The sequence below is a fragment of the Cotesia glomerata genome, linkage group LG3 (genome assembly GCF_020080835.1).
Source record: "Cotesia glomerata isolate CgM1 linkage group LG3, MPM_Cglom_v2.3, whole genome shotgun sequence".
Taxonomy (NCBI): Eukaryota; Metazoa; Arthropoda; class Insecta; order Hymenoptera; family Braconidae; genus Cotesia; species Cotesia glomerata.
The window spans coordinates 24,016,846-24,032,227 of record NC_058160.1 but is presented as its reverse complement, the minus strand read 5'-3'; the positions used below and the strand labels follow the sequence as shown (position 1 = coordinate 24,032,227).

The window sequence follows — 15,382 nt, the reverse complement described above, 5'->3', positions numbered from 1 at the left end:
TTTTTTACAATCGTCAATCACTGTGTCGGATTTGATTAAATTTATTTGATTTTTTGAGTTTTGAAAACTGAAAATATTAAGATGATACTAAAGTTAGCCAATATCAAGCAATTTTTTTATTTTATTCAAAAAATAAATTAGCACTGAGAAAATATTAAAAAAAAATTGCATTTAGAGTTTTCTGACAGTAAAATAAGACATTTTTTGTTTTAATTATTTAATTTCACGGTCACTTTTTTTTTGCTAAATTAACAATTTAAGAAATTTTTTTAAATTCCATTTCGAGAGTAATTTACGATAATAACCGTGAAAAGTTCTAAAAATAATTTTTTTTATTAGTTTTAATGCTTTTAAAATTAAAAAAAATTTTGTGTTGACCAAAAATCTTTAATAAAGTATGTCACAATATGTATAGCAATTTATAGTATTTTTTTTTTTCATATTTTACGTGTAAGAACAATTATTAGAACAAAATTCAAAAATGCGAATTTTTTAATTTCATTCATTATTTTTTCAAGTTTATTTTTCTTCAAAAAATTAAAATTTTTTTTAATTATTCTATTTTTGATGATCTTTAAGAAAAAAATATGTGTGATTGTTAAAAAAAATTCCAAACATCAATTTCAAGCTAAAGTATTATGTTTGTAAAAAAAATTCTTAAAAACTATCAATTATTTGTAAATTTCAGTATCATGGCTCAGAAAATATTACAACAATCTTGAAAATAATTTTTTAATTTAATTTTTCAATCAACGTAATACCCGTAATTAATTCTAATCTTCAGTTGATTATTTAAACTCGAGCATAGCAAGTTTTGAGAAACTAAACTCCAACGTAATTTGTAATGGAAAAAAGGTAAATTATTCAGCCGTTGATTATATTGTTGCTAATGCAAAAAAGTAGCATCTCTTCGGGCGACAATGCACAGAAAAATGTCGTGGCCCCAGAGAATGAGCCGGCAGAATATTTATGGAGCCAGTCATCCTCGGAGACTCTAAAAGTTGGTACGGATCAACCTGAGGTGGTAGGGTAGTAGCTTGTGCTTGTGAAATAAAACTTTTTTACTAGTTCCATTCGTAGCACTGGGTTATAAGTTTGCGAACGGAAGTTGCTAGTAAAAAAGTAAAAACTCAGTTTATCATCTTCTTATTCTTCTTTTGCTTTTGATTTTCTTTATTATTATCATTTTTTTCTTTTTTCATTATTATTATAAGCTATTTTTATATTCTTTTTATATTTTTCATCTCCTTCTTCTCGCTTGTCATAATGTACATTGCCTTTTCCCCGAGAATCACTTCTCGTAACTTTTGCAAATGCCATTCTCTTTACTTTGGTCAACTTTGTTTTTTCACTCACCGGGAGGTAAGGGCTCCTGTCTGCGAGACAATAGACCGAGACATGACAGCGTAACCACTTTGGTGTCACTCATACTTATACTGTTTTGAAGCTCAATCAACTTTGTATAAAACTAAATTGAGATTAAATTTCCCAGCATCAGTTTTCAGTATTTATCCACTCAAAACTTTTACTAGCTATCATATTAGATCGTACAATTTAATTTTATATGTTCTCTTTGTACACATTTGGTTAATTATTGTAACATATCGAACTCTCACGTAACTTATAATCCAATAAATTTCCGAAACTTTCTAATTAATATTATACTAAGCTATCAAATTCATCAAATAAAGTTGCTTCAAAAAAGATATTTAAATATTGTTATTTAAGAGTTGCGAATCGAAACTTATCATTTTAAAAAACGTGGAAAAGCATTTTTTTCAAACTTTAGAATTTTATATTGTATTTAAAAATATTTTTTTGTTATATCAACAGCGAAAGTTGGATTTTCCAGCAACATACAGAAGGCACAAAGAATACGATTTCTGGCAATCTATAGTTTAGTTAATTTACCTCGCACTAGTATCGAAAAGTAACTTCTCTCTCTCTATCTGTCTCTACATTTCTGCACGACTACGCTAAAATACGCTATAGATGAGTCGAATTATCTTTTAATTCGACAAACGTCTGCTGGTTGGAGTAAAAATCGCACAAAGAATCTTAGCGACAGTTGAATCTTGTAAACAGCGACGAGTTGAATCTCGTGTGACATAATTCTTATGCCTTTGAATAAAATAAACAGTAATGGAACATTCTTGACTGTTCTCTCAAATCCAACTTCCGCAATTGATATGACAAAAAATTATGTTCGATACTTTATGCTCAAAGGTAGGGACCCTGAAAAACTTGAAATGAAGGCACACGTTTGAGGCTATGGATATAGCTAAAAGTAAGCTATAATAGCTAAAATAAGCGAAAATAGCTATTTTTATGTTTTTTAAATGAAAAACGGAAAATTTCTATTCATAACCTCTGAATATCGATATTAAAGTTTCAAATTTTAACAGAGTCGTTATTTTGATTGTCTCTGATAAAATTTCGAGATTTTGTTGGAGAAAAAAAAACTTAGAAATCAGGACCTTGCAGACCATCCTTAAAACTTCTCGTGGCAAGCTGAAAACTGTATGAAAAAAGACTACGTTGCAGTAATATAATCTATTTTTCTCACCTCCAGGCGGAAAGCGTCAATTTTCCTCCCGCTGCGCTAAACGAAAATGCCGCTTTCCGCCTCCGTCGAGGAGAAAAATAGTATACACACCACGGGTAGTAAATAAGAAAGCCTCAGATCACATGTTTATTGACCTCGGCTTCGCCTCGGACAACAATTACATGTGATCTGAGACATTTCTTATTTTACTGCCCTAGATGTGTAATATACTATTAATCTGTTACAAAAACCTACTTTTCAAGTAATCAATGCAGGGCAAGTTCGCGAAAGAAAATAAATTGACTAATCTTAGACTAAATGACTAGAAATTTATCATCTAACAAAAATGATTAAATTATAATAAATGTTTTTTAATTTAAAATTTTCTTACTGAATCAAGATTATCGACTTTGAAGGGAATTACCAGTTGAAATAATAAACTCACTCAGCCTTGACACTTTCAAGATTTGCTGTTATGAATTCTACCTTCATCAAGAACGAGAGGGCCAACCATGAACGTGTGATTTACCAGACAGTAAATTCTTAAATTACATAAATTGATTGATTTCAAATGCTACTTTATTTGCCTACAGAAATTTAATTTACAAAGAATTGTTGATTAACTTACTTACTTAATTTTTTACTTTCTTATTTTATTTTATTCTTATTTTTCTTTTTTAAATTTTTTAATATAAATCCTCGCACAGAAAAATGTTCAAAAATTTTCAAAATGAAAATACAAAATAACCTATAAGCTTCTTTTACTGAATTACGTGTACTTTAATGTAAATAAAATGTATAATTTTGTCATTCGGCTACTGCCTTGGCATTAAAACTAATAAATAAATAAATTATTTTTTTTATCAACGTAGTAATTTATTTAAAATCAAAGACAATCTTTTTTTTTAAAGTCCTGTTTGTTTTTAATTTGTATTTGTTAGTTGTGTCAAGTTCTCACGCAGCATTATACTTAACGATAACAGTAAGAAAGGATATATTAAGATACGGTGCACGCGTTATCCTGCCGGGGATCCAGCACTGAATCCAAGTCCGTCGTCATGTCGCCGTAGTACGAGCTTTGAATTTAACACGATTATCGTAACAAGCGCTCACGCTGCTGAATCTTAAATTATAACATTAGGTTTACTTTCACTGCTCCCGTTACCCGTGCTTACATTTAATATATGTATAACTTATAATAATATATTTCAACACATAATAATTTTAATTTTCATTTTGATTTATTACAACATTAAAAGTAATAATAATAGTATTAATAATAATCATCATTAATAAATATGTATTGTCACTGCGTAAAGCACAAAGTGGCATGGATAAATAGTCATTACACGACTCGTCATCAGAAAAAAATTTATTACAATAATCACCTATTTTTATTTTATTTATTATCATTTATATAATCATTTATTTCTACTTATAAAACTATATATTTATTATCAATTATAATTATTAATTAATTAATATCTTTTTGATTTAAAATCGTTTGTCCATGTTAAAAATTTTAATCATGATAGAAACGATTGAATACTTTTAAGTACTCCGCATTTTAAAATTTGTCCTGACATTTAATTAGGCACGGTCGATTACAAAAAATCTTATTAACATTATCTAAAAAATTTATAATATATAATATTAATAATTATTTTAAATGTATAGTTACAATAATCTAAGCAATATTCAAAAAATTTATTTCAATGACTGAGGCACGATTTTTTCACATTCCTTATATATTTATTAATATTTAAATATATTATTATTTTATTTTTCCATATCTAAAATTGAACTCCACATATTTTATTTTTGATCACATAAGACCTTGTATTTTTTGAAATATACTTTTAAACGTCAACGAGTATTAATTTAATATAAATAGATAATTATCATAAATCGTAAATATCGGGAAGAAGATTTTGAAATTTCAATAGCGATTATAGTTAAATATTTATAATCTTTAAATCAAATATATATTATGGGGTGCGGTATTTTATGAACATAATTTATAACAATAATATTCTACATTATATTATATATTATATTTTTCCACGTCCAATGTTTCATCGCTGAATAATATGTAGATATTTATGATAATTTACGATAAAAACCCAAGAACGAGTGAACGCATAAAACACAAATTCACGTGCTCTGTTTGTTAACTCATACATATTTCATGATAGTTCGTTAGAAGAAAAATCGTTGCTGTAGTGTTATGTGTAATATGCATATAGAAAAAACGGAAGGTTGTAATCCGTAATTCAAGGCCTGCGTGTATGTAATTTTTTTTTTGTTCTCCATTATATGTATAATATATATAAAGTTGAATGTATGCTTATGAGGTTATTTTATAGAGATATTGAACCTTTTTCTTGAAGTGCATGACCTCATGCCACTTCTCTATTTCCGTCAAAAATATCGATTGATTCGACAATAACGAGACAGAAATAGTTATCTGATTGTTTCGTTTCAACAAAAGAATATAAGTTTTTTTTTTTTCTATGAAAGTAATTTCTTGAAAGAAAATATTTTAGGTAAAAAAATAAATTTAATAAAAATCAATACATGTAGAAGAAATTAAATAACACATTTAAGTTGAAAAATTTGATTTCTTCCTTGTATCAAGATTCTTTAATAATGCTGATTAACCTCAAAAGACTGTGAAAAAAATTTCGAAATTTTATGAAATCTATAATAGAGATGATTGCTCAAATTAATTTTTTTCAGGGTAAAAAAAAGGTTAAAATTGTTCAAGTAATCAACCGGTTAGTGAAAAATATTTTTAAAAATAAACAATAATTAAATAAAAAGTAATACATAACACCTAAAGATTCAAAAAGATCATTCTTGACATATAATAATTATTAATAATTACACCTAATTTAAAAACCAAAATATCTATAAAAATAAATCTTACTTTACGATAAGAAGGGATTAAAGTACCATCAAAAAAGCAGAGGATTATTGTTTGTATCTAAAAAACAAAAATAATAATAATAAAAAGGAAGTAGTCATGATTCTTGTGCTATGAGCTATGATAAATATAAACGAGCGAAAAAATAAAGTCGTATATTATAACCAGCCCTTAAGTTCCCGACACTCCATCAATTAACGACTAAGCCGTGCGTTGTTCATTTACTTCTACCTAACCTTTAAATGCGCTCGCTAGAGATATAACCTAACTAATGTTATGTTACGTTGTAATACAGCTTTAAGGGGATTTTTGAATTGTCTTGGTTATTTTTTTCCATTATTTCCCATTTGGTTTATCTCGTTTGTTTGGTTCTATGAAAAAAAAAAAAAAACAAAAAAATGAATTCGCGGCTATCATTTTCGAAATTCAAACTGGTATTGTACTGGAGCGCGAGAACTTGGAGGTTTACTCCATGGCAGCTTCTTGGAGGGCGTGGAGGTGAGCGTAGAGACCATCTGCAGCGATTAAGTCATCGTGAGTTCCCATTTCAGCGACCATTCCCTTCTCCAGGACGCAAATCACGTCCGCGTTCTTTATGGTCGCCAGACGATGCGCGATGGTGATACAAGTTCTACCCTCCATAGCTTTGTCCAGGGCTGCTTGGACGACCTAATTACAAAGGGAATAACAAGAACAATAATTATTATTATTTAAAAAATTATTTCATTTACAATTATACGGGAGGTAAAATATAGAGTAATATTTCAGAAATAGCGAAATAAAAATTTTAATATTAAATTGACCTGCAGTTAATCGATAAGCATCTGCCCTCATTTTTTTTACTTGAAGTTAATACACTGATAAAAAAAATTAACAAAGTTAATAACAAGATTCTAAGATATGAAAGTGAAGTTAAATAAAAGCTTTTAAAAATTAATAAAGTTGAAGATTTTTTTTTAAGATTAATTTTTTTATCAGTGTACTTACACAGTTTAAAAATTTAGGTTAAATGTAATGTACATAAATGAAGTATTAAATTATGAATTAAAAACTTAAATATTAAGAAAAAATGGATTGGAAACTCTTAATTTATCTAAATTTGAAATTTTTTACTGAAATTCTAAAGAGAATAACTGTTTTAATTATTTATGTAAAAAGTGAAGTCACTTTACTTGATCATTATTTTATTGAAAATAGATTTATTCAAATTGTTACTCATCAAGTGCTTTGATTTATTTTCAGATTAAAGCTTATAAATAAGTAGCATTTTCTTATGACGATAAAAATGATCTAGTAGAATAAAATTTGTAAAAGTAATTAAAGTTATTTTGTTTTATTAAGGAGTGACTTTTAAAATAAATTCTTCTCATCTCGTTAAGTGAAATAAAATTTTAACACTTCAATTATTTCAACACGGCCTAATAATTCCATTTATTCAAAATTTATTCAAGCGACAAATTTATCACCGGATATATAAAAGAATTATAAACAGTAAAACCTGTTAAAGATTAATATCAAATGTATATAGGGAGTATAAAGTCATTAGCGTGACAGTATGTAGGGTTAGAATATCCTTAATTATATTTCACGAAAGACCGAGTTTCTGGCAACCCGTTAATTGGTGACCTGACACAGCACAAAGATCCATATACTCCTATTTAATTTAAAACTCTTTTTTTATTTATTTTACGGAAATAATTCTCGAGAAAAAAGTGCCATGCGTTATTTTCAGTCGTCAACACAATAGATTCCGTGCTTTTACATTTACGTGGAAGTGAAGGGTGAAAAGAACTTACCTTTTCACTCTGCGTGTCGAGGGCGGAAGTGGCTTCATCAAGCAGCAGGATTCTTGGATTTCGGACCAAGGCACGTGCGATTGCAATACGTTGTTTCTGACCACCAGAGAGCTGGGTTCCTTTGCTACCGAGTCTTGTATCGTAACCCTGTTTGCGCAAAGTAAAATATGATTGTTATTATTATGATTTGATTACCTCTAATGTTGGTACATTCGTGTTCGTAATTGGATCAATTTTCAAAAATACTAGGAAATTGAATGAAAAGAATGAACAAATTTAAAATGAATTTCATTGAAAATTTCTTGCTGAGCAATTATACAATTATTTTTTTGTCATTTAAAAAAAATATCAAAAATTTTTTAAGAAAAAATCCATGACGGTTTACTCCTTTATATTTACAATAATTGAGATCTTTGATGATAAATTATTGAATAAGAATCAAATGATTTAGAACCAATCAAATCTCTCAATTTAAAAGAATTTGAGTATAATCAATTATTTTGGACATCTAGTAAAAAAATCGATTGACTTCATAATTTTTAATTTTTTTAATTTCCATCAACAATTAGATCCATTTTTCTCTAACTCCTTTCTAAATCAAAAAGTTAAAAAATTTTCAAAATCTTAAGCTAAATTTTAGAATGAAAGTATCAACTTAAAACTTTAAGAACATCCAAAATTTTTAGTCTAAAAATAATACATTAAGAAAAAAAAATGCATTTTTTGACAATTTTTGAAATAATGACTATCCAATAATATCTTCTTCAAGCATAAAATAATTTTCCCAAATCCAAAAATTCTTACCAAAGGTAGAGAGCTGATAAAACTGTGAATATTAGATTTCTTGGCAGCTTCAATAACTTCATCCATGGTAACAACCCGATTGTTATCACCATACATAATATTCTCAGCGATAGTCCGATCAAAGAGGACTGGTTCTTGACCTACAACACCGAACTGCGCACGCAGAGCGGACAGAGATACGGATGTGATATCCCGGCGATCTATTGTAACGCTTCCAGTAAGCGGGTCGTACAAACGTTGAAGTAATTGAATGCAAGTTGATTTACCACATCCACTTTGACCCACCAGCGCAACCATCTGCCCCGGCTTTACGATCAAATTCAGACCACGAAGGATCTGTTGCTCCGTTCGCGTCGGGTAATGGAATTCAACTTTCGAAAACTGTATCAAGCCGTCAGCCTTCCAGTCCAAATCTTTGCCCTCCATCTCCGGCGGAGTTAAGATTTCGGGTACTCGGTCCAGCAGGCGGAATATTCTCCCGGCAGATATCTTGGCAGTGTTGAAGTTTGGAGCAAAGGCAAGCGCCTGACCAAGCATCCAGGACCCGAAGATCAGCGCCTCTGAAACCTTTATCACGTCTTGATAGGGTAAATCCTTTCTGGCCGCGAGATAACCACCATAATAGAGACTAAGAGCGTATCCAAAGTAGGGGATGGTTTGTCCGCAAGAGAAGACCAGACCTCGCAAACGGTTCTTTATTCTGGTGGCTTTGGCAACGTGATTTAGCTCAACGCAGTATCGCTCTAGGAAGGCCTTCTCCTTTCCCAAACTCGCAACAGTCCGAATATTCGAAATAGCTTCGACCGCTATTCGCGTTGCGCATTCCATTTTCTTCTTCTCTTGCATCCCTTGTCCGCCCATTATACGCGCCTCAAAAAATACTGCTCCAAGTACCAGTGGTATCGAAACCACCGACACTAAAGTCATTTCTCGCGAATAGTACATCGACAGACCGATTCCCAGCACCAAAGTCGACATCGCTTGCAGAATAGCACCAATACGACTCCCAGTTGCTCCTTGGACAGCAGCCGCGTCTGATGATAACCGAGCACACAATGCTCCCACGCTATTGGTGTCCTCGTCGTACCACCCCATTTCTTGTTTCAGCATCGCTGTGAATGTCATTTTACGAATTCGTGCGGTCATCCTCACTCCTGCCAATCCAAACATGTACATTTGCAGGAAAGTTCCTATTCCGGTTACCACTCCGACTATTCCAAAGTAGATTGAGAAAGTTATCGTCTTCTCACGAACTTCGTCCGGGTTTTCCAGACCCAGTACGTAGTAGACGTCACCAAATAACATCGCGAATGCTGGAAATGAGGCGCCAACTGTTGCTGCGGCTAGACAACCTGTTTTTATTGATTCAAATGATTAATTAATTGTTAATTAGGGTGTTTTTTTTTTAATTTACGCTTGTAAAATAAATTATGTAAACACTGATTTATTTATTAAATGTGTAGATGTGAAAATTTGTCATAAATGAATATTGGCATAAACTGTTATGATAAATATACGAGGTACTCATAATTTTCACTGCAAATAAAATGTATAATTAATTGCAACTATTGCTTTATTGTTCATTTTATTTTTTTTATCCTTTCATGAGAAAATTATTGATGTACCTGCATCTGATAGAAATTTCTAACGAAGTAATGTAAGTTTATAAAAAACTCCAAAGTTTAATTTTTATGCTTATTTCTTATTGAAAAATTTCTTTATTAACAATAAAATGGGTAATTATTTACAAGTGGGGTCAACTCCATTTTGGGCCATAACTAGGTGAAAAATTAACATTTTCAAATTTTTTTTGATTCTGATTGTTTTTACAACGCATTTATGATAAAAAATGTCGTGAAAAAAAAAATAAATATTTCGATAGTTTTTTTTGCCTTCAAAAATTGGAGAAAATTTTGGCTCTCATGTTTTTGGATAAAATTTCTGTTTTATCTTTTTTTGATGTTTTTGATATTTTTTTTTTGAAAAGTACATAAAAAAACGAACAATAAAAAAAAAAAAGTTGAATTTCACAATTTTCTAAAAAATTTATAAATTTTTTTTTTAATTTTTTAAAATTGTAATAATCAGCTTTTTTTTTTAATTGTTGATTTTTTTATGTATTTTTCAAAAAAAAATATATCAATAAAATCAAATAGAAATTTCGTTCAAAAAAATTAAAATTAAAATAGTTGACCCCACTTATAAATATGTACCGTAAAATGATTTGTTGAATATTAATAAATGTTTGTTAACTGTTAATAAAGATTTATCAACTATCAATTAATATTTATCAAATCATCTAATGTCAAAAAATTATTTATTAACAGATAATAAGGCTTATTAAATATTAACGAATTGTTCTATCAGGGCAGATAAGGATTTATTGACTCAAGAATTTGTTTAAATTAACTATTTAATAAATAAATTTTTTTAAGGAAGAATATCAATTACTATTTGTATTATAATGAACTACCAAACGAATAGCTTCAGTATAATTTTTAATAGTATGCATTCTTGTATCAAGAACATTTATTTTTAATAGAAGTATTTTTTTTCTCAGTGCAGAGGTTTTAAAGTACTTGCCAATCAAATTGAAGAGCCACTCTTGTTTGTTCAGCCCGAAAATTCTTCTCATCGGAGCGTCGTAGGGTTTCTCATGTTCGTCGAGTTCCTCTTCGGATGTTGTAGACGCGCCGGCAAGTGACAGACGATGCGAATGCATTGACAACGTTGAAAATTGTTTCTTTAATGGTGGTTTGGCTTTTGGAACGGCTGCTACTGTACTTTTTGCTACGGTTGCTGTTGCTTTAGCTGTAAAATAAATATTATTTTTTATCATCTTTTCTTTTGTAAAGGTCAGCAAGAAATTCATCTTCATCCAGTAAATTTTTCTCTAAAAATTTTTAATCCAAAAAATCTTTTAATATTGAAAATTAAAATTTTTTGTTAAAAAATGAGAGAAAATTTGAACCATTAATAATACATATTTATCAAAAAAAAAAATTATCAAAAATTTTTTGGTTTAAAATTCATAAAAGTTTTTAGAATAAATCAGTGTTGAATTCTCCCTCATTTTTTACTAACAAACTGAAGTATTTAAGTAGTAGGTGATTAAACACTTGAATTGATGTGTTCGCGAATTATGCTGATAGTATAATATATTGTATCCGTAATTAATGTACAATATACAATAGAAAATATATTATATATAGATACCTTTAGCAGTCGTACTGGCATCAGCAGAAACTAATCCGTAATAATGATTTCCCAACGCAAGTAATTCCTCGTGTGTTCCCATTTCAGCAACCTGTCCATCCTTGATGAAGACGATCCTATCGGCATTGGTGATCGTTGATAACCGATGAGTAACAACAACAGTAGTTCTGCCTTTGGCAGCCGCATCAAGTGCACGTTGTACGGTCGCTTCGCTGTGAAGATCTAAAGCAGATGTCGCTTCATCCAGAATCAAAATTTTGGGCTTACGCACTAATGCCCGGGCTATGGCTATTCTTTGCTTTTGTCCACCTGATAATTGTGAGCCGCGCTCACCTACAGGACTGTCGTAACCCTGAAACCATTGATAATATATACATTTATATACAGAAAAAAAATTAGGAAAACGGTTGACCCTAAAGGCCATCTCTGCAACCCCGCTAATTCTATACTTAAGCGTTTAAAATTGCACCTATGACGTTTTTGAGCTCTACGAGCTCAAAAGTCTGAGAAGTTTGATAAAACACTATTTTTTGAATTTTTGAACCGCAATAACTTTTGAATGCACAAGCCGATTTTCACGCGGTTGGTGACATTCGACACATTTTTTTAAGTCTCCCAAAGAATCTTCAAGTTTAAATTGAGCGAGCTAGGAATTTCAAAGTGATTCCGAAAAAACACTTTTTTCGATTTTCTTTCGTTCACGATACCTCTCAAACAAATCAACAGATTTTGACCGGACCGGTGGCGATCGACGTCGTTTTTTGAGGTTAAAGAGCTGATTAGTTTTTAGAATTGATCGATAAAGCTGTTTGAAAGTTATAGCAAAAAAACCACATTTAAAAAAAATTTTTTTCTTAGTTTTTTTGAGATTTCTCCAAATTTCTCAAAATCTATCGGTCCAAATCAATTCAAATTCACGCCAACCGCTATGAAATCGGTTAAATCGTTCAAAAGTTATAGGAGGTTTACATACTTACACACACACACACACACACACCCACACACACACACACACACACACACACACACACACACACACACACACACACACACACACACACACACACACACACACACACACACACACACCCACACAGGGGAAATTAAAAAAAATGTTCTTGGATCAAGTATATAATTTTGAAGAACTTCATTTTCTTGATTTGAGTAAAATAATTCTTAGACTAAGAAATTTTTACTTGGTTTCAATAAATTTTACTTGATTCAAGAATTTTTCATCTTGATTCAAGACAATTATCCTTTTCAAAATTATTTTCTTGGTTCAAAAATTTTCCTCTCGAATCAAATTAATTTTTTTTTTTCAGTGTATGATTGAACGCTTTGATGCGACAAGAACTTTCATTAAATCGTCATCACTAATAACTAATGACTAATAACTGATAACAGTGTGAACGAAGAAATAATAGTTAATAGTGATAGAATGATGGAGATGCTGATAATAATTAATAATAAATCTGCAATCGATTAAATCGAAATTATCATCATATTAACACTTAAAATGCATTCACAGTTCACAGTGGACTCGTAAATCGGCCACGAGATGAAAATTAACATGAGTTATCACACGTATTAGTCGGCAGTACTATACGAGGATAAACAGTGGATAGTAGAGAGTGGAAAGTGAATAGTGGTGAGTGAAAATCGAGGGACTGGGGGTGAAAGAGAGAAGAGACAAGTGTTCACCGCCCGGATCTCTCGCTTTTCAACAATTTGCTATCAGCGAAAATGGGGGCTTGTTTGATTAACCCCGAGAATTGGGAAGCCCGCAACCACTATAAACCTCACCGAGCACCAATTTTAATGTTTATCATCCTACTTGCTTTGAATAAACTCACCCAAGACTTATTCATTTATTTTCTCGTCTACGTAGTATCTTTTATTGCCGTATAAAGTCTCGAAATTTAGATAATTGTTACAAGTTATAACATTTGAATAATTAACTTCAAATAAAGTAGAACGAATTATTAAATGATGCTCGGTAAATGTGGCTTTTTTTTTAATTAAATATTATAGTACAATCTAACACTTATGATTTTTAATTACACTAAAAAATTAAAAAATAAATTAAAGCTTAGAAAACTAAAAAAATTCGCTTTAATATCAAACCAAACTAAAAAGTATTAAATAATTTTTAATTAAAATAAAAATCGAGTGACTAACAAAAAAAATTCATTTTATTATAAAAAAAATGTGAGTTACTTTTCAAGATATTTTTTTATTTATTTTTATTTTCATTTTTTTAATTATTTTACTTTTAATATCTACCAATAGAATATTTACAACAGTATTATCAAAAACCTAACGCTTTTTTTTATAACAAAATGAATTTTTAGTTAATTAATAAATTGTTATTTTAAACTTATTGAAAATAATTCAAAAGTATTTTATATCTTTTTAATTTGGTTTGAAATTGAAGCGCATTTTTTAGTTTTTTAGCCAATTTTTTTTCTAAAAAATGTTCTTGTTAATATATTTTGAATGTATAAATCAAATTTTTTATCAATGTAGAGCGTAAACCTTTTTCTTATAAAACAATTATAAAAAATCTAATAAATGTTAGTTACTATTACTGTATTTTAAACTGTTCCTATGTAAACTGTTCGATGTGTATAAGAATAATAATCACCAATTGCGACTTTAGTATTTTATAGTCATGATTATGATAATGATAATTAATAAAATGATGAGGAGAACATATAAACATTAACATTAACAAGTCCAATCATTAACAACATCACGCGTCGATAATCAAGCTGATTAATTAATCGTACTCATGACTTATATAGCCTATGACGTATACCTAAATTTAACCAGTGTCTTTGGGGAATTGGTTGACTTGTTGACTTGTGTCAACAGGCATCAATTAGCTTCTGTGAGTATTCCACAGTCGTTCACACCGTTTTGACACCTATAATTACCATAAATAATCTGTCTCCCGAGATCAACTCGTGGAAAATACATACATTTAATTACACAACCTCGAACCTCCAAGAGTAAGGGTAGGTAAATAGATCCAATCAAAATCTCTCAACTCGAAATCACCCGATCGGTTCACAGATCATTTGAATTAATTGTAATTAGTTTATGAGATATATCTTGTATCGTATATCAGAAGTCTTATGTCTAGATTGTACATAACATCTAATTTTCTCACCTCCGGTAATTTGCTAATGAAGTCATGAGCATTAGCTTCCTTAGCAGCTTTGATCATCTCCTCTTCAGTGACATTATCATTTCCGTAGCGGATGTTCTCTCTTATGGTTGTATCAAAAAGCACTGGTTCTTGCCCGACTACGCCGATGTACGACCGCATCCATCCGACATTAAGTTTGGCTATGTCAACTCCGTCTAGCAGCACCTATCACAAACATATTTAAGACATACTGTACTCTTACTATAGGAGCAATTTATTTATATTCATAATTATCTGAGAGATCAAAGGTATGTTTGAGTTGACACTAATACTTGTGTAAAGTATAAACTTCAATGTAATCAGCAGTAAAGATCAAACGGTATTTATATAAATGTATCAGAGTTAAATGTTATATATATGTTTAGATTCTTAGTGCGAGTAAGCTTCCTCGTAAAATGTGATGATGTAACGCTTTATTACCGCAATATTACTGTCTGGTTATAAAATATAGCCAAGAGGGAATAAAAGGTATCAAAGTTTTCTGATATAAAAAAAATCATCGCGTAATTTTTTTGACCTCATTACATTTGAACTTTACAAGCTGGCTTTTAGAAATTTATTAGAACATAAAAAAAAAATTGTGAGAATTATTTCTAAGTTTTTAATAGTATAACCTATAACCGTAACGGGTTTGCGAATAAATTCATTCTAAATAAAATTATTTACATTATCAATATTTCCAAAAATTATTAAATCATTATCCATAAGTTATTTGTTTAAAAAAAAAAAAAAAAAAAAGAACATTTTTTATAGAATACTAAAAATAATTCAAATTTTTAACTTCCTGAAAATTTATCAACTGAAAAAAATTTATTTTTTAAAAAATCCAAAATTAAATTGACAACAATTTTTGAATCTTTATTTTATATTTATCTAGAAATTTA

At 29.8% G+C, this 15,382-nt stretch overlaps 1 protein-coding gene across 8 annotated transcripts in view; it reads right to left on the bottom strand.

The window, feature by feature from the left end:
- Positions 1-5,892: 5,892 nt before the first annotated feature.
- LOC123262256 (multidrug resistance protein homolog 49-like) overlaps positions 5,893-15,382 on the bottom strand; it is a 47,137-nt gene continuing 37,647 nt past the window's right edge. For all 8 annotated transcript variants that reach the window (XM_044724422.1, XM_044724427.1, XM_044724423.1 and 5 more), the window contains 6 exons: positions 14,460-14,663; positions 11,288-11,639; positions 10,655-10,882; positions 8,072-9,423; positions 7,268-7,414; positions 5,893-6,140 (listed from right to left, as the gene is read on the bottom strand). In XM_044724422.1, the coding sequence (XP_044580357.1) occupies positions 5,937-6,140; positions 7,268-7,414; positions 8,072-9,423; positions 10,655-10,882; positions 11,288-11,639; positions 14,460-14,663 (2,487 nt within the window). In that variant the 3' untranslated portion in view covers positions 5,893-5,936. The remainder of the gene's footprint in view (positions 6,141-7,267; positions 7,415-8,071; positions 9,424-10,654; positions 10,883-11,287; positions 11,640-14,459; positions 14,664-15,382) is intronic.